Raw genomic sequence first — 18,029 nt, 5'->3', positions numbered from 1 at the left:
ATTTTCATCATGATAGACCTTTACATGTATGAAATATTTGCTACTGGACGTTAAGCAAACAGCTAGCAATCAGTAATTATCTGACCTGTATAGTTGTATAAAATCATGTCAGTGTTATGATATACCTGTTGGTCCAGTTAAACAACTATCTCATTTATGTCATAGATAGTAAGGTCACAGTGCATTTTTAGCTGTTGACATTAACATTATTGACACATATAAGGCACAGAAGCGTGACGATATACCCATATGTGATTTTTATCATCAAAAGTGTTTTTTTTTATTGTTGCTTCAATATATTTCAAGGACAAGGGAAAATATAATACAGCTTTGTACTTTATTTTAAGCTGTAGGGAAGAACATTATTGTCACGGGTTTTGTATCTTCTGCTTTCTGAATTGCTTTAGTTTAGGAACTCGTCTTCTTGTGGAATAAAAGAAGAAGAAGAAAAATATTAGCATGGCTAAGTTAAAGTTTTCATTTTTATTGATAGCATGTCAAATTATATTTGTGATTATTTTTGGACTTTTGGCTGAGTATGAAGAACCAGCACAAGCAAAGTCAAGAAGTGGAAAAACTCCAGTCATAGCAATGTACCCAAGTAAGTGTCGAGGATAATGATTATGGCAAATATGAAGGTCTGTACGTTGGGTCTTTCCTTTCTCTATTCTTTTTGTTATACCATTTTATCTGTTATCTAATAATTCAACACCCAATTATTCTCAATTCTTTATGTTTTGCCTTCTAGTCTTCTATCTTTAATTATTGGCTTTTATTCTGTTCTTTTGTACATTATTCTATTTTTTGTAATTTAAAACTCCGTTCAGGTCAGAAAGACGAACTACCTAACCCTTTTCTGTACGTCATTTAGAAAGTTTACTTGAAAATTAAAACAAAATACTTTTATAAATTGTTACTTGGATGGAGAGTTGTCCCATTGACATTTAGAAAGTTTACTTGAAAATTAAAACAAAATACTTTTATAAATTGTTACTTGGATGGAGAGTTGTCCCATTGACACTCATATCACATCTTCCTATATATATATATCAATAATCATCAATTGAACACCCCTTGTTTATGTACCAGTACATGAGCTGTATGCCTAACTTGGTACATTAACACCATAGATTATTATATAATAAATGAATACATACACAATCTCAGTACAGATATTAATTCAGTTACACAAATAAAAACATAGATTGCCAAACATACCTAGTCTATACATATGATATATATATATACATCGCATGGTTGAATATAAAAAAGAAGATGTGGTATGATTGCCAATGAGACAACTGTCCACAACAGACCAAAATGACACAGACAATAACAACTATAGGTCACCGTACGGCCTTCAACAATGAGCAAAGCCCATACCGCATAGTCAGCTATAAAAGGCCCCGATATGACAATGTAAAACAATTCAAACTAGAAAACTAACGGCCTTATTAATATAAAAAAAAAATAAACGAAAAACAAATATGTAACACATAAACAAACGACAACCACTGAATTACAGGCTCCTGACTTGGGACAGGCACATACATAAATAATGTGGCGGGGTTAAACATGTTAGCGGGATCCAAACCCTCCACTAACCTAGGACAGTGGTATAACAGTACAACATAAGAACGAGTTGATGTCTTGTATAGAAAAATAAAAATACAACACAGAAAAACTTATCATTTATTTTAAGAAGCATTCCTGAATTCACTTCATTATTGTAAAAATTGACTTTTATTTAATTATGCTGTAATCTAATTTAGGACAAGTGTTTTATGTTGTAAGACACAACAATAAAAAAAATAATAAAGAGATATGACGAAAAGAAAGGAGAAAAAAAAACGAAAAAAAAAACTAAACCGAACACTAATCAAACGAAAAAATTAAAGCATTTGAATAAGATTAACCAAATCTATACAATCCAAATTACTGCATATACTGGCAAATTCTTTTTTAAAAGAAAAAAATGTTGATCAGAAAAATTATAAATTGAACGAACCTTTTAGGTAAGTGGTTCTCTCCTGATACTTTTATTTACTCTATCAATACAAACTGCCAAATGTCATACACGTGGTGTTAAACATCAATAATCAATCAATAGTCTTTTAGGTAATAAACAATGGAAACAATTAGGCCTGGTACAACAAGCAAAGGGACAGCTCTTTCTTCATTCTCCTTTGCACACACTTCATTATATTTGAATTCTATTTCAGTGTTCCAGGATGTGCACGTAATGATATTTATTGGTTTTGGATTTTTAATGACGTTCCTTAAGCGGTATGGCTACTCAGCAATCGGGATCAACTTACTCCTAGCGTCGTTTGTTATCCAGTGGACCCTTATTGTTAGAGGCTTTATTCATGGCAACGTCATGCAAGGTGGAAAATTCAGCATAGGTCTAAGTGAGTAAGTTGTAAAACAGATTATTTAAGATTATACTTTATCTGATGAATTTGTAAATGTGACAACACTAAGGAACAGGATTTTATGCAGGTGGACGTGGATCCAGTCACTTTGAAAATGTGTGGGGAACATAAACAGTGGACCCCTCGAAACTGGCATGCACGTGATCAGCACATGAAAAAATATTCCATCACAATATAAATAGCAAGTGGAAGAAATATTATGTAATATTATGTCTCCTAGAATGTCCTCATGGAATAAAGTGTATAGAATATTTGTCGGAACAGATATCATGGATTCATTATAAGAAAGTTCATGAATGATACAATATACTTTGAACAAAAATGATGTGGTATGAATGCCAATGCACATTATAGATGAAAAAAACGGTCTCCAACACAGTGCCGAACACCAAGCGATAATTATTTAAAGGGCCCAAAACGACCTACAATGTATGTAAAACAATTCACAGGAAAACCAACGGTCTTCAATATATATATAAAAAAATGAGAAACAACAAACAACTATGAACCACACAAACAAACGACAACTACTGAACACATAATTTTGTATTATATTTTTACAGTATGCTGACGGCTGACTTTGCAGCAGCCACGATCCTTATTTCGTTTGGGACTGTTCTTGGTAAAACGAGTGCTTTACAACTACTTATAATGGCTGTGATAGAAGTTGTATTGTCACAACTCAATGAACATATTGGCCTTCGACTCTTAAATGTAAGTTCAAATGTAGTCAAGCATATTATTTTGTTTTTGTTTTCGTAAAAAATGTTAAACGCGTACATGTTTGGTCACAAGATATATCTATTAATTCGCGATCTTCGGAAATACTGCGTTTAAGCAATTAAAAGAGGGACGAAAGATACCAAAGGGACAGTCAAACTCATAAATCTAAAACAAACTGACAACGCCATGGCTAAAAATGAAAAAGACAAACAGAAAAACAATAATACACATGACACAACATAGAAAACTAAAGAATAAACAACACGAACCCCACCACAAACTATAGGGGTGATCTCAGGTGCTCCGGAAGGGTAAGCAGATCCTGCTCCACATGTGGCACCCGTCGTGTTGCTTTTTGATTACAAATCCGGTAAATAGTCTAATTCGGTAGGTCACATTCATGAAAGGGAAGGGGATTGTAGTTACGACGTAAGGAACATATTCGATATCATTTGTGAAACGGTTATTCCATAACGGTCAACCAACTCGTGATGGCAATTAAGTGGATTATGCATAAAAGTAAACATATTTTTATAATTCGTCTATTTCCGTCTCCACCTAAGGGGTAACCGGTTACAGTGAAGGTCACAAGATTATGGTTTCAATGAGGCCAAATTATTCACTTGCAAGTAGTGTTTCTTAGCTTATTGTGACAAAATGGATCCAAATTATCTGATAAAAGCGAATTATTATTTTATTTTATCACTTTCATTAATGAATGAAAAAAAAAATGTCATATTTTAAGTTTATATCTCGTAGCTAATGCCCCTTTAAATACAATGACTTCAACTAAATCTCAGCCTCATAATATTCAAGTTCAAAAATTGAAAAAGATAAAGAAATTAATTTTAAAAAATGTATTACAACCAAACAAATACATGAGAAGAAACTAGTTTGTACGGGCGTGCATTCGGAACCAATTTGGTATTAGCGTTAGCGAGAGTATTTGGTTTTGGTCATGTAGTAGGTGTTATTTCTTATAAGTAACCACATAAAATTTGAATATGATCTATTTTGTAATTATTTTTTAGGTAGTTGATCTTGGTGAATCTATTTTTATTCACGCTTTTGGTGCTTATTTTGGGCTTGCGGTAGCAAGAGTATTATACAGCGACAATCTGGACGAACATCAAAATGAAGGGACAGTTTACCATTCTGATCTATTTTCCATGATAGGTAACAATATTTATTGACAATTTTATATTTTAACACTTTAATTTTGATGAACTGAAAACAAATAAAGTACTGAAAGTGTTGAATAAAATTCCAAATTATTTGACTATTTCAAGGTTGTCTCATTTTACAATTCATAATTTGTACAAACTTCCATGACAGCCATTGTACCACAGAGACGGTTAAAATTAACACAATACAAAACAGTGAATTTAAACTTGAAGTAAAGATTAATGTAAAAATAAAACATAATGTAGAACAAAAGTACATTCATTGTAAAGTACTGAAGGAGTACTACAAAAGTAACATGTTGCAGGTAAATTATCAGTTTTTCAAACTCATTATAGTAAAAAAGGTTTATAGAACTTAATACTAAAAAGACGCATAAAACAGCATTTCCGCTCTGGCTTGTTAATGCTATATCAATTTACATTTGTGAATACTTTCTTTCCAGGTTTGAAGAACAAATATATTATTTCTTTTTTTTTTTGATTTAACAGGAACCATATTTCTGTGGTTGTATTGGCCAAGTTTTAATGGAGGAGCCGCTTCCGGTGGAGAACAGTACCGAGCTGTAATAAATACTTACCTCTCGTTGGTTGCCTGCACTATTATAACCTTTGCAGTATCGTCAATTGTTGATAAAAATGGGAAATTAGAAATGGTAAGTGTAAACACGGACTCATGATTTCCTTTCATTCAATAGATAAACGTGTTGACCATTTTTGAAAGTTTAACAGATAATTTGAAAAAAACGTGTATATTGCATGGACTAAGATCTTTAAATCTCCATCTTTTTGTTTGCCTTTTTGTGATCATAAGTATGGTTGGTTGGTTTGTTGACATTAACTCGGTTTAAGTCTAATGCCAAAGAGGGACGAAAGATACCAGAGGGTCAGTCAAACTCATTAATTGAGAACAAACTGACAACGCCATGGCTAAAAATGAAAGGACAAACAGACAAACAATAGTACACACGACACAACATAGAAAACTAAAGAATAAACAACACGAACCCCACCAAAAACTAGGGGTGATCTCAGTTGCTCCGGAAAAGTAAGCAGATCCTGCTCCACATGTGGTACCCGTCGTGTGGCACCCGCCGTCAACAAGCAGTACTTTACATCAATCGACAAACAAATTGCAATTGAACTGAAAAAGTATATAACTATCATATGAGCTTCCATCAAATTATCGGCAATGTTTGTGTTTACAATGTAGGTTCACATACAGAATGCAACACTTGCTGGAGGGGTAGCTGTAGGATCAACAGCTGGTATGCCTTTGCATCCTTGGGGAGGCCTAGTTATTGGTTGTTTGTCAGGACTCTTATCGACTATCGGGTTTAGATTGATAACAGTAAGTATAAAAATCTACAGGAAAATGGAGGAAAATGGCATGACTCTCAATCTATGGGGAGCACTTATAATCGTTAGTCCGATCTGTCTCTTTAAATATAGACTGCTGTTACTCTTAAATGTAAACAGGATGCTGATGAAAAAAATTAGATATGCCTCTCAATCTATGTAGAGCTCTAGTTCTAAATTGTTTTGCTGGACCATTACGACATTTGGTTTTAGATTGTTGACATGAACCAGTAGTATAAAGTCAACAGGAAGCTGGTATGTGAGACACTTCACGACTATCAGTTTTAGATATTTTATTTTACAGCAAGTACCAAAAATTCAATAAGAAGCTGTCAGGCCTTTCAATCACCGTGGGTGATATCATATGTTATCAGTTAAGTGGTAGCACTGTTATCAACTATCGATTTTAGATTAATATTTATAATCTACTTTAGTCGACGGGAAGCTTGTTTGCCTCCAGATCAACATGATGCTCTAGTTATTAGTTGTTGAACATAACTCCTTTGATCGGATTCCGATATTATATTGTTTGCAGTAAGTTAGATTCGACAAGAATCTGATATGTCTGTCAATGCATAGGGAGCTTAAAGCTAATAGTTATCGTGTGCTCGGCAACACTGAACTTATCGCGACTATCGGTTTTAAATTGATATCAGAAATTATGCTGAAGCTGGTATACCTCTAGATCAAGACGGAGCCTCAGTTATCAGTTTTAAGTAAGGATACTTAATCATTATTTGTTTTAGATTGTAAACAGTAATAGAGGGGTGCCCAGTATAAAAAAAAGTTCTTTTATATTAACAGTATGTCTCTTTGAAATCTGTCTCAGTTCGTCCCGGAGGGACTATCAATTGACTGAAGTATTAAAAAAAACCCAATAAAACCGAGCTTTTAATCTTGATTATTTGAACATGTATAAAACACATATAATTTGTTTTTTCAGCCTTGTTTGTCATCTAAAATCAAGCTTCATGACACGTGTGGTGTACATAATCTACATGGTATGCCAGGGGTTCTTGCAGGCATCGCTAGTGCAGTATTGGCAGCTCTGTCTTCATATGAAAAATGGAGCGACAGGTATTGAGTTATATTATTATGAAACATAATTTTGAAAGACAACAGATGGAATGTTAAATTTCTATCATGATGATTAATTGGTAGTTTTAGACCTTAAGGTATCGCAAAGTGATATTTAAAGCGTTGTCTGTGTAATACCTTGAAACCTTATGACGGAATCTTGTCAAATTTATATATATATATAGATTCCTGTGACTTTGTGAAGGTCAAGATCGATTTTAGCTATTTTAGCTTTTATCATTAATGAATGTAGAACTTTGGGTAGCGATAATGAGTCTTAGATCGATTTTGACCTTTCCGTTTTTAAACCCTACAACATTTTTGTTTTATTTGATCCTGTACGGGTCCAGTTTTGCAAATGATTTTCATGCAGGGAAATCAGGTTTGCAATCACTCAGTCATCATCTTGCAATCAATTTGATCAGCTGACGCCGCTGGATTTATAACATCCCTATGTCCCGCATTCCATAGTTCGATGCTGGCAAGAAAAATACTCACCACTACTAATGCATTTGTAAGTCAAATGAACTGTTTTCTTTTGTACAGTGTATTTGTAATTTTTCACGGCCGAGCACCTGCATTCAACAGCGCCGAGTACAAACATTACCATGACACGAATTCGACATGGAAACCAGGGCTAGGCAGGAGTGGGGTGGAACAAGGAGGGTACCAGATGGTTGCTTTGATAATCACTTTAGCTATTGCTTTAGTAGGCGGGACAATCACAGGTAGAGTATTTAAACAATATATGTAGATCAATTATACGCCATATTATACACATTAATCAATGCTTTGATAAACAGTTTTATTTTTGTTCATTTATATGTTTTGGAGTTAAGTATGACTTTTATTTTCCTGAACTAGTACACATGTTTTTAGGGTCAGGCGAATCCCACTTCAGGGTGTGTGATTCCTCGCTTTGTTGAAGACCAATTTATGGCTTTCTGCTGTTTTCTGCTCATTGGTCGGGTTGTTGTCACTTTGACATATTCCCCATGTCGATTTTCAACTGTATTGCATACAACTTAATGAGTTTGAATATTATATGCCGAATAGAATCTACATGTTTTAAAACATTCGACGAATTAGGCCAAAATATCAAACTTATGTTAAATGCCCACCTTCTTATTCAAAATTTCACAACGAACATTACTATGAATTGAAGATTATTTCGTATTACAGAGTCTTATGTAAACTGTTATATAAAAACCATATACCTATCTCATTTTTTGTCAGTTAGGGCAGGACACTAAAATATATTTTTGGCCTTCAGGAGGCAGGACACAAGAATATATTTTGGCGTACAGGAGGCAAAAAACAAGTGTATATTTTGGCCTTCTGGAGGCGTGAAACCGGAATATGATTTAGCGTTCAGGAGGCCGGAAACAAGAATGTATTATGGCCTTCTGGAGGCTCGAAACCAGAAGATAATTTAGCGTTCAGGAGGCCGGAAAAAAAATGTATTATAACCTTCTGGAGGCTCGAAATCAGAATATAATTTAGCGTTCAGGAGGCCGGAAAAAAATGTATTATAAACTTCTGGAGGCTCGAAACCAGAATATAATTTAGCGTTTAGGAGGCCGGAAACAAGAATGTATCATGGCCTTCTGGAGGCTCGAAACCAAAATATACTTTAGCGTTCAGGAGGCCGGACAAAAGAATGTATTATAACCTTCTGGAGGCTCGAAACCAGAATATAATTTAGCATTTAGGAGGCCGGAAACAAGAATGTATTATGGCCTTCTGAAGGCTCGAAACCAGAATATAATTTAGCGTTTAGGAGGCCGGAAACAAGAATGTATCCTGGCCTTCTGGCGGCTCGAAACCAGAATATAATTTAGCGTTCAGGAGGCCGAAAAAAGAATGTATTATAACCTTCTGGAGGCGTGAAACCGGAATATGATTTAGCGTTCAGGAGGCCGGAAACAAGAATGTATTATGGCCTTCTAGAGGCTCGAAACCAGAATATACTTTAGCGTTTAGGAGGCCGGAAACAAGAATGTATCATGGCCTTCTGGAGGCTCGAAACCAAAATATACTTTAGCGTTCAGGAGGCCGGACAAAAGAATGTATTATAACCTTCTGGAGGCTCGAAACCAGAATATAATTTAGCATTTAGGAGGCCGGAAACAAGAATGTATTATGGCCTTCTGAAGGCTCGAAACCAGAATATAATTTAGCGTTTAGGAGGCCGGAAACAAGAATGTATCCTGGCCTTCTGGCGGCTCGAAACCAGAATATAATTTAGCGTTCAGGAGGCCGAAAAAAAGAATGTATTATAACCTTCTGGAGGCGTGAAACCGGAATATGATTTAGCGTTCAGGAGGCCGGAAACAAGAATGTATTATGGCCTTCTGGAGGCTCGAAACCAGAATATAATTTAGCATTTAGGAGACCCGAAACAAGAATGTATTATGGCCTTCTGAAGGCTCGAAACAAGAATATAATTTAGCGTTTAGGAGGCCGGATACAAGAATGTATTATGGCCTTCTAGAGGCTCGAAACCAGAATATAATTTAGCGTTCAGGAGGCCCGAAACAAGAATGTTTTGTGGCCTACAGGAGACAGGAAATCCGAATATATTTTGGCCTTGGTTATTAGAACAACTATTATGATACTTTACGGTTGACTATGATAAACTTTTTATTCTAATCAAAGTCAATAGTACTTGATAATGTAAATATTTTTATCTTCTTCCTTTTTGGTCGTTTATACTTTTTCTAGTATCTGTTGTATAGGTTTTATTTTGAAACTTCCGGTTTGTGACAGACCTGATGGGGATTCGTTGTTTGACGACCGAGTACATTGGAACATATCTACAGAAGGTTACCCATCAGGCGTTATTACAAATGGCGAGAGGAATTATATCAATAGCAGTGATGATCCAAGAACGTATGTATCAATTGCTAGTTTGATTTGGAGCAATTTATTGAATTTAGATATAATCATGTGTATAATGTCTCGTTCGTACTTTTAATCCACGCTGTGACATTTTGGGGGGAAATGGCTGCTAAAAACACGCCTAAAATTTACCTTGAACAAATTACAATTCCAAAGCACAAGTTGTCAACACATAGATATATTTTGCATTCATGTAATTTTGAAACATTTAGTATATACAGGTGTGTAATACAAATGTTGAAATTAAAATGGTAATATTTAAACAAAAATGCATGTATACATACGAAAAATTCAATTGAATAAATCATGACTGAAGGTGCAGGAATTATTTTTCGGAAATGTTAAATGCAAATGCTTATATATCTTAGTACCTAAGTGTCCTTACAACAGATGTTATATAATTTATGCTGGATCTTCCAAAAGAGGGACGAAAGATACCAGAGGTACAGTCAAACTCATAAATCGAAAATATTGAAACTGACAAGCCTTGCTAAAAATGAAAAAGACAAACAGACAAACAATAGAACCCATGACACAACATAGAAAACTAAAGAATAAGCAACACGAACCCCACCTAAAACAAGGGGTGATCTCAGGTCGCTTGCATTTCCTATCCTTTTAGGTGTTGCGCGAAACCTCTTTTAACATTGTTGACTTCAATTTATAATGTGAAGTTTTAAACTTTTCTATCAGCTATCTCACGGAAACTGTCATAAAGTGTGGTGAATAAGTTGAGCACATCTATCCAAGCTAATATACATGATTCTAAAGAAAGATTTAAGTCCGATTCACATTCATATATAAATTGACAATGACGTTGGTTGAGAACAAAACTTTTACGACAAAAAAAAAGGATTTCAGTTTCTCTATTTTAAACTTTCTAGCAGCTGTATATGGAGGTAATATCTCCAAGTTGTGAAGATATTTAATCTCTTGCATTTCCTATCATTATTTACCTTGGACCACCGTGAAGTTGTGGTATATTACATGTTTTGTTTACTTTATTTTTTTTTTATCGATTTACGAAATTTGAACATCGGTTAACTACTTTCGCCTTGTTATTCCCATACATATGTAAGTATATCATGTATCAATCTATCTACAGCGTTTAAACTTACCATCCAAACATGTGGATTCATCTATTGTCGTAGGTATCAATTTTTGTGGCTTGTTAAATGCTTGCATGTTCGTGGATACTTGATCTCGTGGTTTTGCCAATCTTTACATACAAAGCCTATACAAATTTATAATCCGCTGAACATTTAAATTCATGGTTCACCTGTACAAACGCAAATAATTGATATCTGACGAATGATAATGAATCATGGTTCACCTGTACAAACGAAAATAATTGATATCTGACGAAGGATAATGAATCATGGTTCACCTGTACAAACTGAAATAATTAATATCTGACGAATGATAATGAATCATGGTTCACCTGTTCAAACGGAAATAATTGATATCTGACGAATGATAATGAATCATGGTTCACCTGTACAAACGAAAATAATTGATATCTGACGAATGATAATGAATCATGGTTCACCTGTACAAACGAAAATAATTGATATCTGACGAATGATAATGAATCATGGTTCACCTGTACAAACGAAAATAATTGATATCTGACGAATGATAATGAATCATGGTTCACCTGTACAAACGAAAATAATTGATATCTGACGAATGATAATGAATCATGGTTCACCTGTACAAACGAAAAAAATTGATATCTGACGAATGATAATGAATCATGGTAAGCATTTTCTGCATCATTTGGTATATATTTATGTTATAAAATGATGGAATACTTTATATTTTCACTTTCAGACCTTTAATATAATGGAATATGCAAGCAAACAGAAAGCTAGTACACTAAAGGTGGTTTCAGTTGTGACGTACTGCAATACTGTGTAAAATGGAAACTGAAGACAAAAACATTTTTTAAATATTGTGCTTTTTTTTTATTGCAATTGAATGTCTTATGTTGAATATAGTGATTACTGTTGTATACAACAATTGAACTTTTTTTTATTTACTACAGGAATGACCAGTACTACTTAGCTACAATTAACTTCGTATTTGGCGTTTAAGCTGGTGCAATGTGAGTCTTGATGTCATTAAAAAAAATGAATTTACTTCACAAGGAGATAGATTCTATATTGCATTCTAGTATTTATTTATAAGAATTCCAGCTTTCGCTGAAAAAAAAGTGTGTTCAATATTCCGGAGCAATTTCCTTGTTCCTCACATTGAAAGATTTCTGGGCACCATCATCCTTTATCCTATATATAGAAAAATAAGTTTCAACAAGTTTCACAGTGACTGTTGGTGGTAGAGTTAGACTGATCAAACGTCCGGTCCCAAAGGGCTCACCATGGTGCGATTGTAAATCATAATAGTGTCCTTTGAAAAAGGTTCCACGTGGACAGTTTTTCATTGAAATTTGGTATTTAATAATATCCCTTGCCATGGAATGGTGTCCCTCAAAAGGACAGATTTTTACTGCTAACAATATGAAATAGTGTCCACAGGACAAATGTTCATAGCAGTTGCTAGTAAATTGTGTCCTCGAAAGGAAATAATACAAAGGTTTTTACAAAGTTTTATTATACTTGAATTGTACTTAAAATATGACGGATTGATGAGAAATTGATCAATATACAAATGTAAACAAATAAATAATGGATGGAAGTGAATATAGAGAAATTTAAGTTCTAAGAAATTCACAGCAAATGGTAATGACAATGAAAGAATAACAATAAGAAGGAAGTGTAAACTCAAATATGAAGAACTTTACTTTATTTATTATGTCAGAGAAGAAGGCAATACAAAATAAATAATGTCCATTGCCATGAAATATTGTCTCCTAAGTGGACAGCATTTTACAGCAACAGTTATGAAATATGGTCCATCTGCAGAACACATTTTCGGAGTGAATGTTATTAAATTGTGTCTTTCAAGGTAAAATAAAACTGGACAGCATCTGTTACTTATTTGAGTTTGAATTATACAAGTATATAATTATATCAAAAGATATAGATATGAAGAAAAGGTTGGTCTGAGGGTCAATGAGACAATTTGTATGTCCATATTGACCAAGTAACAATTAATACAAGTTCACAATTAAAGTTAAAATGCGTCCAGTAATAACAAGGCAATGGATATCATTTGATACTTTAATCATATTTAAAAATACGCTGGCGGACACAATATCCTGTGACCACCTAGTATTATGGTAGTGAATAATGTCCATGTTCATGGACACTTTTTCATACATGAGGACATGTTTTTATAGGAAATTGCGTCCAGGACACTTTAAATAAGTAAATATTGTCAAAATGTGTCCAGTTGACATTTTTTCAAGGAGGACATTATTAAATCCTACATGGTATGTGTTTCCTGAGCTGCTAAATCTTTAATTTATTACGTTGTCACTTGTGAGCATGCCTTAACGTTTTTTGTTTGCTTTGGTCATTGCGTCGTCAATTTTCCTTTTTTAATTTTGATGAGTTTTGATCACACCGTCAACACATTCATTGTACTTGTGTGCAAATTCTATAACTATATCTGATTTTCGTTTACTTACAAATCACTTAAACAATATTTTTGTTTACATATTGGTAGACCAATAACTGCGATATACAGATTTCAGAGCTGCACTTGCCTGTTTGCAAAATACAATTCTACCTCTATCAAATATTACTGAACCAAGCTACCATTATGATTATCTTAAGATCGGACTATTTTGTTGAAATACAATGCAGTTCTATTGGTTGAATGAAGTGTATTAATTTAAACGTAATTCATTCTGAAACAATAATTGATTCTAACAAATGTCTCAAATATTCCAGAGCAAGGTGAAAGTTTCCTTCAAAAATCTAAATATAATATACTGTGGATTCATTTAATTCGTTGGATACAAATGCTCGTGGGTTTCTTGTGAATAAGTAAACCACGAATTCAAATGTACAACGAATTAAAAAATTTCTATAGGCTCTGTATGCCGTGACTAACAAAACCACGAAATCAAATATCCACGAAAATGCCAGATTTCCTCATTTCAAAGACATTGATACCCATGAAAATAAGTAAATCCACAGAACACCAACATGAGTCACAAGCTGTAATGATTCACCTGCTTTGCACGTCATGATTTGATTCATATTGAAAATCTATAAAATGAAAACATACAGTTAGCATTATAAATTATCTATGTAAATGAGGTCATGGTCAAACGAACCCTGCAAGACAGATATGTACAGTTAACAGTTAACATCTTGTTTAAAACATCTGCGAATCAGACCTTATAACAAAAATTTAACATGAATTAAGCATATGAACCATAAAAGATCATAAAATGAACTCAAGGTCAAATGAATAGACAACATTGCATCCTGCAATCATTTCTGAACCATATATAGTTCACCCTTTCTTACCGTACAATGTATCTTGATATAAACACGAAACCTTGATATTGACTTATGAAACTTTCTTTGTGGATTCTTATAAATTCTAAAGAACTTCTGGACAATTTCAAATATCGGTCTATTTCTTAAATTAATTCTAACATACTTTTGATTTTTTTAACCCTGTATGCCAACATTGCCCATGTGAAATTATAGAATTGTTTTGTATAAACATTGAACGACAGACAGAAAGCGTGGCATACACTCTACATGAGGCATCAGATTTAACGTCATTCTAATCGAATGCGGCTGCGTATTTATACATCCCGCAAGCCAAAACGGGCACCAATGGCAAGGTTTTTACTGCCGGTCGGAAGAAAACCAAGGGTGTCCATATTTCTATACCCTAGTCACCTTTGTGATGGTTTTTTTTATTGGGGGATGGGGGTGGGGGCAGATATTAGAAGGTTAATCAAAACGTAGAAGAGATCACACAGAAAGAATAAGAAGAATAAGAAATCTAGGAATAAAAGAGATGCTTGTTCATAAAAGAATGAGGAGAGCACTCTCAAGTATGTTAACCCTGCTACATTCTGTATGCACTTGTCCCAAGTCAGGAGACTGTAATTTAGTGGTTTTCGTTAGCTCTCTCTGTAAGTTTTGCACATTGTTGAAGGCCGTACAATGACCTGTAGTTGCTTACATCTACGTCTTTTGGTCTCTGGTGGATAGTTGTCTCATGGTAAAACATACCACATCTTCTTATTTTATTTTTTTGAAAGTTAAACAACTATAAAAAGTAAAATCACAAAAATACTGAACGTAGAGGAAGATCAATTGGGAAAGTCCATAATCACATGGCAAAATCAAATAACAAAACGCATCAAAAACGAATGGACAAGAACTGTCATATTCCTGACTTGGTACAGGCATTTTCAAATGTAGAAAATGGTGGATTAAACCTGGTTCTATAGCGCTAACCCTCTCACTTTAATGACAGTCTCATCAATTTCCGATATTTTTACATTGATGCGTTAAATAAACAGACACAATAAATATAATAGTCAAAATATGGGTACATCAGTCATCATCGTTTAACAATTTTAAAAGGAACAATTTAACAGAACACAAAAACATCTACTATCTACGAACACATTTATTGATTTGAGTGTCTGACGTCAGAAAATTTTATACGTCACATAAATTTGTCGTTCATAATAATTTTCTGATTCATTTCTATGCATAAATTTGTAAACAATCTAAATTCAGGCTTATAAAGTGATCAAATTTGTGTTGAAAAGATTGGAAAAGATGTGTGCATAATAATTTCATACCATATTTTAGTCGTCTTTTGGGGTATGGTGGTGAACAAAAGACGTAGCACTATCACGTTCGTTGTTATTATGACACATTTTTTTTTTTTTTTTTTTTTTATCAAAATCAGCAACTATTATCATTGAAATATTTTGCAGTTACGATTATCTTTCAAGTGATTTGTCCACAAGTTACAATTATCTTTTTTTTTGAGTTACGATTATCTTCCTAAAATCTTCGATAGCTATTATTTCGTTAACGAGGCCATAAATGATATTTATATCACACACACAACAACAACACCGTACAGATCAACCTGGCTGCTGTGAAATTCTTAAAAACAGCACGTTTACACGGAGAAATTAGCAGAATACGATTTTACTTATTGCTACCTCCGCCATATTGGGATCGTGGTAACTACAGTTACCATGATTAGTTTAACACCAGTGAAAGTGTAGTTCGTTTGATCTCAGTTCTTCATTGATCAAAATTCGATTATGACGTCAAATGTTCTTGCTTTCCTCTTTGAAGGGGACTCTGAATTTCCTATTAAAAGAGTCATGAAAAAAGGCGACCATGCCTGATCACAAAGAAAAAACACATCTTTTTTCGGATCATTCGAAAAGAGAGGTTAAGATTATCTGTATATCATTAGAGACATTTATCCACTGGCAACAGTTAAGTTTTAAATATTTAAAACGATAATTTGAAAATGTAACTACTAGTATATCAAGAACTCAGTGGCGAAATACCGAAATACAGTGGAAGAATCATTATTTGGGTTTTTTGTTCGTTTTTCAGTTTTTTTAAAGTTTGATTTGTTCTATTAGAGTTGAAGCTTTCTTTAAGGTATTTTCTTCATATTACATATAAATAAAAACAGAAATTACAAAAAATATTGGACAGACCAAACCAACTACCATCAAAAGATGTACATACAATGACAAACAATAAACAACAAAACATGGTCCTAATCATGCTAATATACTCACTCGGCACGTGCATATAACATGATAACCTGTATACCGTCATCTTGGATTGTAAAATATCTGGGTTGAGTTCAATATCGTAGCAGCTACGTAGCTGCTATCAATATCTGTAACAATTAGTATATAGCTACACGTTGAATAGTCAAAATCTACGTAGGACTACGTAGCAGCTAAGATATTGAACGCAGCCCAGTCCACAATCGGTGTAGTTCTTTGCTCAAATCTGCAAATTTTGAAACAGATTCACAATAAATGTGTAAGATTTATTATTTCAATAAAGAAAATAGGTAAATTATTGCATTATTAGGCAGTTTTAAAAAATATTTGTTTTTGTTGGAATCAATGTTTCAACTTACCCATTTCAGGGTAGATACCTCTGAAAGATTTTTTAATAAAGGAATGTTCATGAAATTTTCATTTTTTAGTTTTAGTTTTAGTTTTAATTTCGGTGACCGTGAAACTATTTTTTTTTTTTTATTTTCTTTAAGCATATTACAAAAGCTATCTTCTCATATTTTATTTCAAAATTCTGTCTTATAGATTTCTTTTTAAACACAAAAAAAAAATCTTAAGTGTTTTTTCATGAATAATTTATACAAAATTCGACAATTGTGCATGACTTATAATTTGAAAAATAGCACGGTGACCTATACTTTATATATTTTTGAAAAAAGCATGGTAAAATCTACATTTTTGCAAAGTACAAGTTATTTTATCTGAAGAAATATCATGATACCTATGATTAACCTTAGCCCATACTTAGCGCGCACAAGCGTCCACCTTGATATATATTATCATATGTCGTAAAAATTAAACTAACAATTACCAAAACTGTACAGTCAGTGCAGCTACCGAATTGAAAAGGGAAAAACAATTTATCAACAGTTTGACCGCTAACTTGAACAATTAGGGAAATAAAAGACGGCACGCAAATTAAAAAAAAAATGGTACTAAATGTCCTTGATTCTACATGAAGCCTAGCCCAGGCAGTGTAGCACAGCTGTTGGTAAAATACAACATCTTAAGATATTTAACAAAAGGAACAGAAACCAATATCCTAGCAGTTTTCATGGAGTCTCCTCATAAAATATAATTATTGCAATCGGCAGTATTTTTAAGAGGTCGCAAAGTATTTGAAATAATCAGCCCATCGGAAGGAAGAACCATTATAACTGAATAAGTTACGTTTTATTATACCTTTTAACATTTTTTTTACGAGAAACATTATCTTAACAGATCAGATACATTTTAAAAAGTAACCCGGATATTAAGTTTTTGTCAAATAAATTAAAATTACCGATCCATGAAAGTTTGAAGTTTCCAGACCTTTTAACTCTAAACTTACAGAATTTAAAAAAAAACAGAAATACGCTTTTTTCAAAATTTAAATGAATGATACCATATTAAGCGTAAACTTCTTTTTTAAATAAATTTCATTGGGTATGCTCAAGCTTAAAAATAGGAAGCAAAATACTAAAGCGTGAAAAAAATATGCTCCTTCAAAAATAGATTTCATTTTTATTATTGCAAAATAACGATTTTCAATTTTATGGTAATCAGTTGTCCTTAGTTCTTTTATCGGCCTGAACATGCATGAAATATTAGCCACTGAACGTAAAACAAACAACAATCAATCAT

At 33.4% G+C, this 18,029-nt stretch overlaps 1 protein-coding gene across 1 annotated transcript; it reads left to right on the top strand.

The window, feature by feature from the left end:
• The first annotated feature begins 449 nt into the window (after positions 1-449).
• LOC139491942 (ammonium transporter Rh type A-like) lies at positions 450-11,802 on the top strand. The gene is made up of 10 exons (XM_071279887.1): positions 450-601; positions 2,223-2,415; positions 2,999-3,149; positions 4,190-4,334; positions 4,832-4,995; positions 5,553-5,690; positions 6,642-6,775; positions 7,322-7,503; positions 9,514-9,667; positions 11,510-11,802. Exons 1-10 carry the CDS (start codon positions 460-462, stop codon positions 11,520-11,522), a joined length of 1,416 nt encoding a protein of 471 aa, XP_071135988.1. The 5' UTR covers positions 450-459; the 3' UTR covers positions 11,523-11,802.
• Positions 11,803-18,029: the final 6,227 nt, after the last annotated feature.

This window comes from Mytilus edulis, chromosome 10, assembly GCF_963676685.1.
Source record: "Mytilus edulis chromosome 10, xbMytEdul2.2, whole genome shotgun sequence".
NCBI classification, from domain to species: Eukaryota; Metazoa; Mollusca; class Bivalvia; order Mytilida; family Mytilidae; genus Mytilus; species Mytilus edulis.
Note: the sequence above shows the minus strand (reverse complement) of the source record. Positions and strands in the feature narration are given on the sequence as shown.